The sequence below is a fragment of the Babylonia areolata genome, chromosome 34 (genome assembly GCF_041734735.1).
Source record: "Babylonia areolata isolate BAREFJ2019XMU chromosome 34, ASM4173473v1, whole genome shotgun sequence".
In the NCBI taxonomy this organism is placed as follows: Eukaryota; Metazoa; Mollusca; class Gastropoda; order Neogastropoda; family Buccinidae; genus Babylonia; species Babylonia areolata.
The window spans coordinates 22,512,505-22,524,243 of record NC_134909.1 but is presented as its reverse complement, the minus strand read 5'-3'; the positions used below and the strand labels follow the sequence as shown (position 1 = coordinate 22,524,243).

Sequence of the window (11,739 nt, the reverse complement as noted above, 5' to 3'; positions counted from 1 at the left end):
ACCGTCATTCATGTTGTGGTATTGTTGCACATTCACATGCGCACACAGCAGCAATGACAGAAGAAGTGTGGAAAGACAAATTAGCTTTTATTCAAGACTGGCACAGCCTCTTTAATCTCGAGGAATCCACACAGAACACACGGACAATACAGAACGAAATAAATGGTAAATGATCGGTATAAGGCCGAGCCCGGAGCTTCCATTTTTGAGGAAGTTTCTGGGTTTGTTCCAGTGTATCTTTTATTTACCTGTGTGCAAGCTGAATTTGGTGGCATAAGCAGCATTGGTTTGAAGTTGTGTAACTTGTGAATGGAGAGAGAGTTACCACTCTTTGCTCTTGTTCTTTTGTCCTCATTGTTGGTGAATATGTTGCTTGATATTTTCGACAAAAGTGTGGTTCCATCAATTTTATGTTTTAACCCGGTGTTCGGTTGTCTGTGTGTGTGTGTGTCTGTGGTAAACTTTAACATTGACATTTTCTCTGCAAATACTTTGTCAGTTGACACTAGATTAGGCATAAAAATAGGAAAAATTCAGTTCTTTCCAGTCATCTTGTTAACAATATTGCACCTCTAGGATGGGCAAAAAAAAAAAAAAAAAAAAAAAAAAAAATGAAGCCTAATTATATGCAAACTGCATTTACTGTTATATTTATATTTTTTGTATTCTCTAAACTTGGCACTTTGATCTGATATTCTGACCCAACAACAAGAGCAGTCATTATTATCTTCTTTTTTTTCAAACAGGAACTTCTTTTCCTAAGCATGGAAGTTTTATTTATTTTGCAAACGTTTTTGGTGCAGATAGTAAAAAAGGGAAATTACTCTGTAATTAATGCTAGGTGACTTAATTTGCTTTAAACTGATCTTTCTCATCTTAAACATTACATTTTTTTCTTTTCTTTTCTTTTTTCTTCTCCCAAGCTTATCCATCATATTTAATACAGAGCACTTTTCAACCATTTTTAAAATCTCTTTTTTTTTCTTTTCCTCCTAATGATTCCTTTACAGGATAAAGCGTGAAGCACAAGTAAGTCTTGAAGGCTTTGCCTCTCGTTTTATATGGATGTGTAATTTGCGGTTATGAACCCCGAGCACTACCCGACAAACTTCACTTCCAATTTTTCAAATTTGATCTTAGTTTGAAACGAAATACAAGTCTGTGCTTGTGTATTGCGAACCAGGCATTTCCCCCTAAAGTATCAAAGTTAAAATTAATGCGAATAATTCGATTTTAAGGGGAACTAATAGACAATGTGCTTGGCAAGTATTCGCGTCTCATTTTCCATGCATTACGTATTATATTTGATAACTGTGTGTATACATGTATTATAGTCCTTGGCTTTTTTATGTTAAAAATCGTATCAAAATTATGTGTGGACGCTCCTAGAAAGACTGTAGAAGTAAATTCACTTTCTTTGCGGTTTATGCATATAGTGCAGAAACATGAAAACTGTTTTAATGAGATGGATTTGGACGCCAGAGCAGTGGTCAACACTTCATTTTATACTCATTATAAAGTAGGTATTGAGCTCTTTCTTTTGTGACCTATCCGACGTAAATCGGTTCAAGGATCATATAGAAATCTATCACTGAACACCTTGTAACAAACACAGTTCTAATCAGATTTAGCCTGATTGGAGACCTTTTGTTTCACGGGCCACGCTGTTGAGGAAAAACAGTGTATTTTCTGTGGGTTTTTTGTTGTTGTTGTTGTTTTGGGGGTGTTTTTTGTTTTGTTTTGTTTTTGCATCAGTATGGCATGGAAGCCTGCAAAGGTCCGAGGGATCTGTGTAGAGGAGAAGAGAGGACTGGCCGTACTGAGTTAATTTGCATAAATAGCCACAGCAGGTGATGACTGGTCACTTTCCACCTGGCCAGTCACTGGCTAGAGCCTGCTCTCTCTCTCTCTCTCTCTCTCTCTCTCTCGCTTGCTGTGTTGTACACAGTGTGTGTGTTGTGTGCGTTGTCACAGAGGCCAATGTCTCGCTACGTATCGCTTGCACTGTTTTCTCTTTATCTTCACATTTTCATTTCTTTATGTCCTTAGAGTTAACTATTATAGATAAAACAATAGAAAACCTCTGTTGTGACTGGCAGTCTATGTCTGTGGGCCTGCGCGTGGATATTTTCTGTCCTTTAATTCAGTAAATCACCAGTAATTCTTTTGTACTGCCCCCTTCTTTAATAATATCACTCGGGACCACGGCTACATAAGAGATCGGAAAATCACCACCCATAACTTGCCAAGCACTGCTAAGATTCAAACCCAAGACCCTCAGGTCCTGCAGAATACAACTTTGTTCAAATAATGTGTTCAGTTTAACAGATTGTGCTGGTGCACACTACAACTTTGTTTCAAATAATGTGTTCAGTTTAACAGATTGTGCTGGTGCACACTACAACTTTGTTCAAATAATGTGTTCAGTTTAACAGATTGTGCTGGTGCACACTACAACTTTGTTTCAAATAATGTGTTCATGTTAACAGATTGTGCTGGTGCACACTACAACTTTGTTTCAAATAATGTGTTCATGTTAACAGATTGTGCTGGTGCACACTACAACTTTGTTTCAAATAATGTGTTCATGTTAGCAGATTGTGCTGGTGCACACAAGAAGACTGATTTGATTAGATAAAAAAAATTAACAAAGATAGTTAATCATAATGGATTGAATTATACGTACCACTATACTACCGAGAACGCTGATGCACTTTAAAAAAAGATATTTATATAAACAAAAAACAAACAACAACAACAAACACACACACACACACACACCCAAAAAAGAAAAAAAGTTGTTCCATGACTTCATTGTTGATAGGTATGACATAAACATCATTTAATGTGTCTTCCCCAGGTGTTCATGTGTGCGTGTTGTATGTGTGTGTGTGTTGAGGGAGAGGAGGCGTGTCCAGCCCACTCCCTGCCCCTCCCACCCCCCCAAGGGAGGTCAATCTGTCCGCCTCCCACGCAGTTGTTGAAGGGAGCGAGACAGGGTTTTTGTGTGGTATTAATAGTCTTGCCCTCATGTGCTATTGTATGGTATTATGCACAATTGCGTATGTATTGTTTTATGTGATGCGCTTCGACCCCATTGTTTGGGGTGGGGGGTTGTGCCAGACAAATTCCATATTCTTCCACCCAATCTCCGACTCAACCCCGCTCTCTCCATTTTTATATATCGCAGGTTATATACCCCGGTGAAATAAAGTATTGTCTCGTTTCGTTGAGCTACAAGTTTTAGAAGGAGTATTTTGAACTTGAGGGTGATGGCCAATCCAAAGCAGCTGTACAAATTTGCTTCTCAAGATGTTTTTGTATGCTTTAAAACAAAAATACACTGTGAACGTGTCTGTTCGTGTGGATAATTATTTCGATGAAGGTTATAAACGTAAATTCAATTTTTACCGTCATTCATGTTGTGGTATTGTTGCACATTCACATGCGCACACAGCAGCAATGACAGAAGAAGTGTGGAAAGACAAATTAGCTTTTATTCAAGACTGGCACAGCCTCTTTAATCTCGAGGAATCCACACAGAACACACGGACAATACAGAACGAAATAAATGGTAAATGATCGGTATAAGGCCGAGCCCGGAGCTTCCATTTTTGAGGAAGTTTCTGGGTTTGTTCCAGTGTATCTTTTATTTACCTGTGTGCAAGCTGAATTTGGTGGCATAAGCAGCATTGGTTTGAAGTTGTGTAACTTGTGAATGGAGAGAGAGTTACCACTCTTTGCTCTTGTAATCTTATTGTCCTCATTGTTGGTGAATATGTTGCTTGATATTTTCGACAAAAGTGTGGTTCCATCAATTTTATGTTTTAACCCGGTGTTCGGTTGTCTGTGTGTGTGTGTGTCTGTGGTAAACTTTAACATTGACATTTTCTCTGCAAATACTTGTCAGTTGACACTAGATTAGGCATAAAAATAGGAAAAATTCAGTTCTTTCCAGTCATCTTGTTAACAATATTGCACCTCTAGGATGGGCAAAAAAAAAAAAAAAAAAAAAAAAAAAGAAGCCTAATTATATGCAAACTGCATTTACTGTTATATTTATATTTTTTGTATTCTCTAAACTTGGCACTTTGATCTGATATTCTGACCCAACAACAAGAGCAGTCATTATTATCTTCTTTTTTTTCAAACAGGAACTTCTTTTCCTAAGCATGGAAGTTTTATTTATTTTGCAAACGTTTTTGGTGCAGATAGTAAAAAAGGGAAATTACTCTGTAATTAATGCTAGGTGACTTAATTTGCTTTAAACTGATCTTTCTCATCTTAAACATTACATTTTTTTCTTTTCTTTTCTTTTTTCTTCTCCCAAGCTTATCCATCATATTTAATACAGAGCACTTTTCAACCATTTTTAAAATCTCTTTTTTTTTCTTTTCCTCCTAATGATTCCTTTACAGGATAAAGCGTGAAGCACAAGTAAGTCTTGAAGGCTTTGCCTCTCGTTTTATATGGATGTGTAATTTGCGGTTATGAACCCCGAGCACTACCCGACAAACTTCACTTCCAATTTTTCAAATTTGATCTTAGTTTGAAACGAAATACAAGTCTGTGCTTGTGTATTGCGAACCAGGCATTTCCCCCTAAAGTATCAAAGTTAAAATTAATGCGAATAATTCGATTTTAAGGGGAACTAATAGACAATGTGCTTGGCAAGTATTCGCGTCTCATTTTCCATGCATTACGTATTATATTTGATAACTGTGTGTATACATGTATTATAGTCCTTGGCTTTTTTATGTTAAAAATCGTATCAGCTGCTATTCGTGTCTCATTTTCCATGCATTACGTATTATATTTGATAACTGTGTGTATACATATATTATAGTCCTTGGCTTTTTTATGTTAAAAATCGTATCAGCTGCTTTATTCAGTCATCTTAGAAAAGGAATAGTCTATTATGCACAAAAGATATCAGTATTACGTAAATGACCAACTCTATAACAGTTTAACAGATTAGATGATATATAGAGAAAGACAAGGAACTTGCGAGAAAGAAAGAAAGAAATAGATAACATGTTTAACATCACACGATATAAGGGGAAAAAAGTTAATGATTGTAACGGCGAAGTGTAGAAAAAGCACTCAGCAGAATTGTCTCTATGGTGCTGGTGATTGAAACAGTCAGCTGTGGTCGTGGTGATAACAGTTGACGCGAGTGTCAGAACACAGACCAGTCTGTTAGCATGTTGTATCTGTTGTACCACTCGTGGCGAGGATGGACGGAGTAGTGCTGATGTGGATGAGATCTGTTGGGGCGTGCTGGACGTCTTGGCGCCTCCCACAGTAGATCTCGGACATGACGACCAATGTTGTCGGCTAGTAGACTGGTCCCCCTCCTGTTCAGGTGGACACCGCCCCGGAGATTGTATGTTGTCAGGTTGGTATTTTCCACGAAGGAGATGTTGGTTACATCATAAAGTTCTGAAGTGCTGATGGCGTTGAAAAGCTGCCTTCTAATTTCTATTCTTTTATTTTTTTTACGGGGATCATCTTGCTCAGGACGAACTTTGTGTGTGGATTTTTCTGCGCAGAATATCCCACTGCGGATATAAATGATTTGCACAAGTCCCCGGGTTCGCTGGATCTGAGGTCAATGATTCCACAGTGGATGACCACAACATCGTTTTTTTTTTGTTTTTTTTTTGACGATGAAGAGTACTTCTTCAGGGATTTCCGTATCTCATTCAAGGTGTGCCTGGCTTCGTTGTTTTGTAGCTTGGAAGCAGTACGACCTTCCAAGTCGTTTTTCTTCAAGGAAGTAGTAGTCGTAGTAGTAGTATGATGCATGCGTTTGTAGTGCTTTGTGTATCCAGACGAGCTAAGGGAAAGAACTCCTGTTGATACAAACTTGGCGGAATAAACGTGGCTTACACAGAAGCACACTGCCTGGACTCCATTTGCCCCTTCACGTCATTGCGTGAGTAGTGTGTGTCATTGCGTGAGTAGTGTGTGTATATGCGTGCGTCTATCGGTGCATGCGTGCGTACGAGTGTGTGTGTGTGTGCGTCTCTTAATTGTCTACATTGTTGTTATTATTATTCTTTCGTTTTTATCTTTTCAAATGTAATACATTTCGCGTTTTACTCAGTGACATGACCTCTTGTTCTCTCTTACCTATGTGAGCGGGCAAGTCTAATTGCGCACGATGGGTTTGGGTACATGTAGACAATTAAAACAGAACCAGGTCTTGAACTCATTAGACATAACCTATTATTGGAACACTGCACCAAACTGTTCTATTGTTAGCTTTGATCACACATGTGCGCGCGCGCGCACACACACACACACACATTTAAACACGCACACACACACCCCACACCGCACACGAACACACCGTTTTGAGCCCACTCAGTAACTGTGCAGCATCGTTCGCAAGTGCACTCATGTCAAAATACCCTGTGGTCTAATTGCAAACGACACTATGTTGGAGATTGCTGTCACAACTTTCTTAAATTCACATATCAAGTGAAATCATATATTTTAAACTGTCAAAGTTCAAGTCGAGTCTTGCTTGATTTTAAGATTGTGAGCAGGATTGTGAACTTGGTCGCCATTGGTGCGCGAAGAGAAGACAGCGCGCGAAAATAACACACACACACACAAAGAAAAAAAAAAACGAGAAAAAACCCCTCATGTTTGACTGGTTCTTTTGAATGAAGATTCAAAGAGTTATTAAAACGAGGTCGAAGCAGACGTTAAATTGTGAACTGTTTGTGGTGAGAACGCTTCAAAGCTGGACGGTACACGAACCGTTGGCAATTATACGCTATTGACAGTTATGCATATCTACCCAAATATTGTTTGAAAATAAACTGTGTACATTATTTTTATTGTTGTTATCGTGCATTTCTCTCTCATCTGTTTAAGTTTCTGTTGTTATTTTCGTACTTATTAGGCACTCACCCCTTTGCGCAGTATATGGACATCTTCGCAAAGCACTGAAAAGTGATCAGTTAGATATGCAACAACACCACAACATGAAAGACTATAGTATGGTAACTGAATTCACATACATGATATTTTAAATATGCACACAGCAAACAAGTGCACAGTGCATTTTACTTTCAAAGCACACACAAACGAAATCTTGCAAAGCAATTATGTACAACTATTCTGATTGGGCCATCAAGCTAGGATACGTCAGTGAAGCGTACAGTTGAAGGAAGCGAAACGAGACATTTTGTCATACTGACCGCGGTAGACAAACCGTATCTCATTCAAGGTGTGCCTGGCTTCGTTGTTTTGCAGCTTGGAAGCAGTACGACCTTCCAAGTCGTTTTTCTTCAAGGAAGTAATAGTCGTAGTAGTAGTATGATGCATGCGTTTGTAGTGCTTTGTGTATCCAGACGAGCTAAGGGAAAGAACTTCTGTTGATACAAACTTGGCGGAATAAACGTGGCTTACACAGAAGCACACTGTCTGGACTACATTTGCCCCTTCACGTCATTGCGTGAGTAGTGTGTGTCATTGCGTGAGTAGTGTGTGTATATGCGTGCGTCTATCGGTGCATGCGTGCGTACGAGTGTGTGTGTGTGTGTGCGTCTCTTAATTGTCTACATTGTTGTTATTATTATTATTTCGTTTTTATCTTTTCAAATGTAATACATTTCGCGTTTTACTCAGTGACATGACCTCTTGTTCTCTCTTACCTATGTGAGCGGGCAAGTCTAATTGCGAACGATCGGTTTGGGTACATGTGAACAATTAAAACAGAACCAGGTCTTGAACTTATTAGACATAACCTATTATTGGAACATTGCACCAAACTGTTCTATTGTTAGTTTTGATCACACATGTGCGCGCGCGCGCGCGCACACACACACACACACACACACACACACACATTTAAACACACACCCGCACACCGCACACGAACACACCGTTTTGAGCCCACTCAGTAACTGTGCAGCATCGTTCGCAAATGCACTCATGTCAAAATACCCTATGGTCTAATTGCAAACGACACTATTTTGGAGATTCTTGTCACAACTTTCTTAAATTCACATATCAAGTGAAATCATATATTTTAAACTGTCAAAGTTCAAGTCGAGTCTTGCTTGATTTTAAGATTGTGAGCAGGATTGTGAACTTGGTCGCCATTGGTGCGCGAAGAGAAGACAGCGCGCGAAAATAACACACACACACACAAAGAAAAAAAAAAACGAGAAAAAAACCCCTCATGTTTGACTGGTTCTTTTGAATGAAGATTCAAAGAGTTATTAAAACGAGGTCGAAGCAGACGTTAAATTGTGAACTGTTTGTGGTGAGAACGCTTCAAAGCTGGACGGTACACGAACCGTTGGCAATTATACGCTATTGACAGTTATGCATATCTACCCAAATATTGTTTGAAAATAAACTGTGTACATTATTTTTATTGTTGTTATCGTGCATTTCTCTCTCATCTGTTTAAGTTTCTGTTGTTATTTTCGTACTTATTAGGCACTCACCCCTTTGCGCAGTATATGGACATCTTCGCAAAGCACTGAAAAGTGATCAGTTAGATATGCAACAACACCACAACATGAAAGACTATAGTATGGTAACTGAATTCACATACATGATATTTTAAATATGCACACAGCAAACAAGTGCACAGTGCATTTTACTTTCAAAGCACACACAAACGAAATCTTGCAAAGCAATTATGTACAACTATTCTGATTGGGCCATCAAGCTAGGATACGTCAGTGAAGCGTACAGTTGAAGGAAGCGAAACGAGACATTTTGTCATACTGACCGCGGTAGACAAACCCAGGTATAGCTGTGTGTAGAGAACTCGGAATGAGCAGCATGGAAGTAAGGCCAGTGAAATGGAGCAGATGATGGCACAGCCACACACACACACACACACACACACACACAGAAATAAAAATAAGAAAGGAAACCAAAAAAATTCTCCCTGGGTAACGAGATTGAAGCGAATGTACATGTTTTTTCGCCACCCAGCTCTGGGGTATCAATCAGAAGTGGGAAGATGGAGGGCAGAGTTTGGGTCAGACACATCAAAACATAAATAAAGACGTATTAACTCTCTCCATACGAACGGCGAAAGAGACGACGTTAACAGCGTTTCACCCCAATTACCATCATCAAAATAGTGCAAGCGGAAGGCTCTTATACTGAAGACGTGAATGTTGACAAAGATACCACAATTCTGACGACGGAAGCTAAAGGTTGGGTCATTCAGACACCCACTGGACATCCGAGGGGTCTGTGTAGAGGAGAAGAGAGGACTGGCCGTACTGAGTGAGTTAACAAGAAAAACAAAACAAAACAACAACAAAATCTCAAACAAGATGCAGACAGCTTGGAAAGGTTAGAAGAGGCAGCTTGAGTGTTAAGCTTCATGAAAGATTGAAAAGAAAAAAAATGTGTTGGTTCAGATAGTGACTGCAGAATGTTAGTTTTCTGGGAACAATTATTCCGGGATATTGTCAGAGCAGTGAATAATTGTTTTGAAAGGGTGTGAACAATCCCCAGCGTAGAAATAAGGTATATCTTTATTTTGTTTCATTTGTCTACCCGCCTCTCTCTCTCTCTCTCTCTCCCTCTCTCTCTCTCTCACACCTACACCAGTTTCAGTTTCAGTAGCTCAAGGAGGCGTCACTGCGTTCGGACAAAACCATATACGCTACACCACATCTGCCAAGCAGATGCCTGACCAGCAGCGTAACCCAACGCCAACACACACACACACACACACACCTACACCAACACACACACACACAAACACACACACACACACAGAGGAAACACACGCACACACACACATCAACACACATACATATGTTCTCTCTCTCTCTCTTGGCTTAATTGCTTATAAAAATGATTTCAAACTGAGCCATCGTTACTCTCCCCTTGTCCGATGTGCGGTCATTAAAAGGAGGATGATTTACTTTTTTTTTGTGGTTTATTTGTAAAGCTTATACATATATATATATATATATATATATATATATATATATATATATATATATATATATGATTCTCTATTTATCTTACACAGACACTCTCTCTCTCTCTCCTTCGTAAACACAAACAGATGCGCGCATACACGTGTACACACTCCAATAAATCGATCACTTCCTTTGATCGCACACGTTTATTTGGTATCTTTTTTTGTTCTCTTCATGTGATTTCTTCGTTTGAATGTAATCAAGACAGACTGATAGACAGAAAGAAGAAAGAAGGAGAAGGAGAAATGTAAAGATCATTACTACCTTGTAGATTCGTTAAAGCAAAGGTACTTTCAGCTAGATGTTTATCATGAGGGTAGAGAATATCCTAAAAGTATGAAACCTCTCTCTCTCTCTCTCTCTCTCTCTCTCTCTATATATATATATATATATATATATATATATTCTTTAGACAGCAACAACACTGTTTCGTTTCGGTGTTCCGGTGCCTACGTCACTTCCTGTCCGTTCCCTTCCTTTCAGCACACAGCTAATCAGTTGTGGATTTTATTTCATCCACCTCAGTCCAGCACGTGATTTTTTTTTTTTCAGACTGATTCGAAACCTGGAAAAACGATCGCTCTGTCTGGATTGATAGTAAGGTGTATGCATTTTCTTCTGTAATATCAAAACAGAATGACTATTGATATATTTTTAAGTGGCTTGAAAACAAAAACAAAAAACAACAACAAAAAGTCCCCAGCAATTTTAAAGAAGTTCCAACCTCCCTCCAAGAAATCAACGTTAGGGGGCGTAACTGATAGTGCATTTTGGAATGGCGAAGGTTACAAAATAACAGAGTAGTCAATCAAGTAATTGATTGATTAAGCAAATGCTTCGTCTATTCATTCATTTATCCATTATTAGCCAATCATTTACATGTCATTTGATTTTTTAAAATTTTTTATCTATCTATCTGTCTGTCTGTACTTTCCTATTTTCATCTATTATGCATTTATTTACTTATCAACTGATTAATTGTTATATTTATTGTTAATTAATTCATTTATTTATTCGTATATTTGTTTATATATGCATTGCTGTTTGAAGTTTCAGTTTGTTTCTGTCTTCTTGATATCAGCGGCACGGTGTTATCACCCACGACCTTCAGTCAGTCATCTGTGGCCCAACAGGGGACAAAGGGTCAAACGGACAAGGGGTCAAAAGGTCAAAGGGACAAAAGATCAAAGGGTCAGACAAAAGGACAAAGGGTCAAAGGGACAAAAAGACAATGGGGTCAAAGGGACACAATGGGGTCAAAGGGTCACAATGGGGTCAAAGGGACAAAAGATAAAAGGGTCAAAGTGTCAAAAAGACAAAGCATCAAAGGGACACTCGGGTCAAAGGGACAATGGGGCCAAAGAGACAATGGGGTCAAATGGTCAAATTGACAAAGGGTCGAAGCAGAGATCCCCACCCCCAGGCCCCTTCCACCAGGTCCTGCTGACCAATCAGAACGCTGGCTCCTGGCACCAGCCGGTCAGCCAGGCAGGGTGGTGTATGGCCCCTTTACACACCGTCGCCACCATGGGCGGGGGCACCCTCCGCTTCCACTGCTCCAGCCTCCTGCGGGTCACCTTGAAGGCGTCCTTGACCTCCGCCCTCTGCTCCTCGCTCAGGTGGAGCTGTTGGTCTTCGTCCAGCAGGTTCCTCCTCTCCTCGGGATCCTTCTCCAGGTCGAAGAGCAGGAACTCCGGGTAGGTCCTGGAGGGGGCCGCTTGGTAGCTTCCCCCGCGTGCCGGGTTGTACCAGCCGTCTG

At 39.6% G+C, this 11,739-nt stretch overlaps 1 protein-coding gene across 1 annotated transcript in view; it reads right to left on the bottom strand.

Moving 5' to 3' along the window:
* Positions 1-11,431: 11,431 nt before the first annotated feature.
* Positions 11,432-11,739, bottom strand: part of LOC143277591 (arylsulfatase I-like) — a 6,720-nt gene continuing 6,412 nt past the window's right edge. Inside the window, exon 4 of the mRNA XM_076582468.1 lies at positions 11,432-11,736. Coding sequence (XP_076438583.1) covers positions 11,432-11,736 — 305 coding nt within the window. The remainder of the gene's footprint in view (positions 11,737-11,739) is intronic.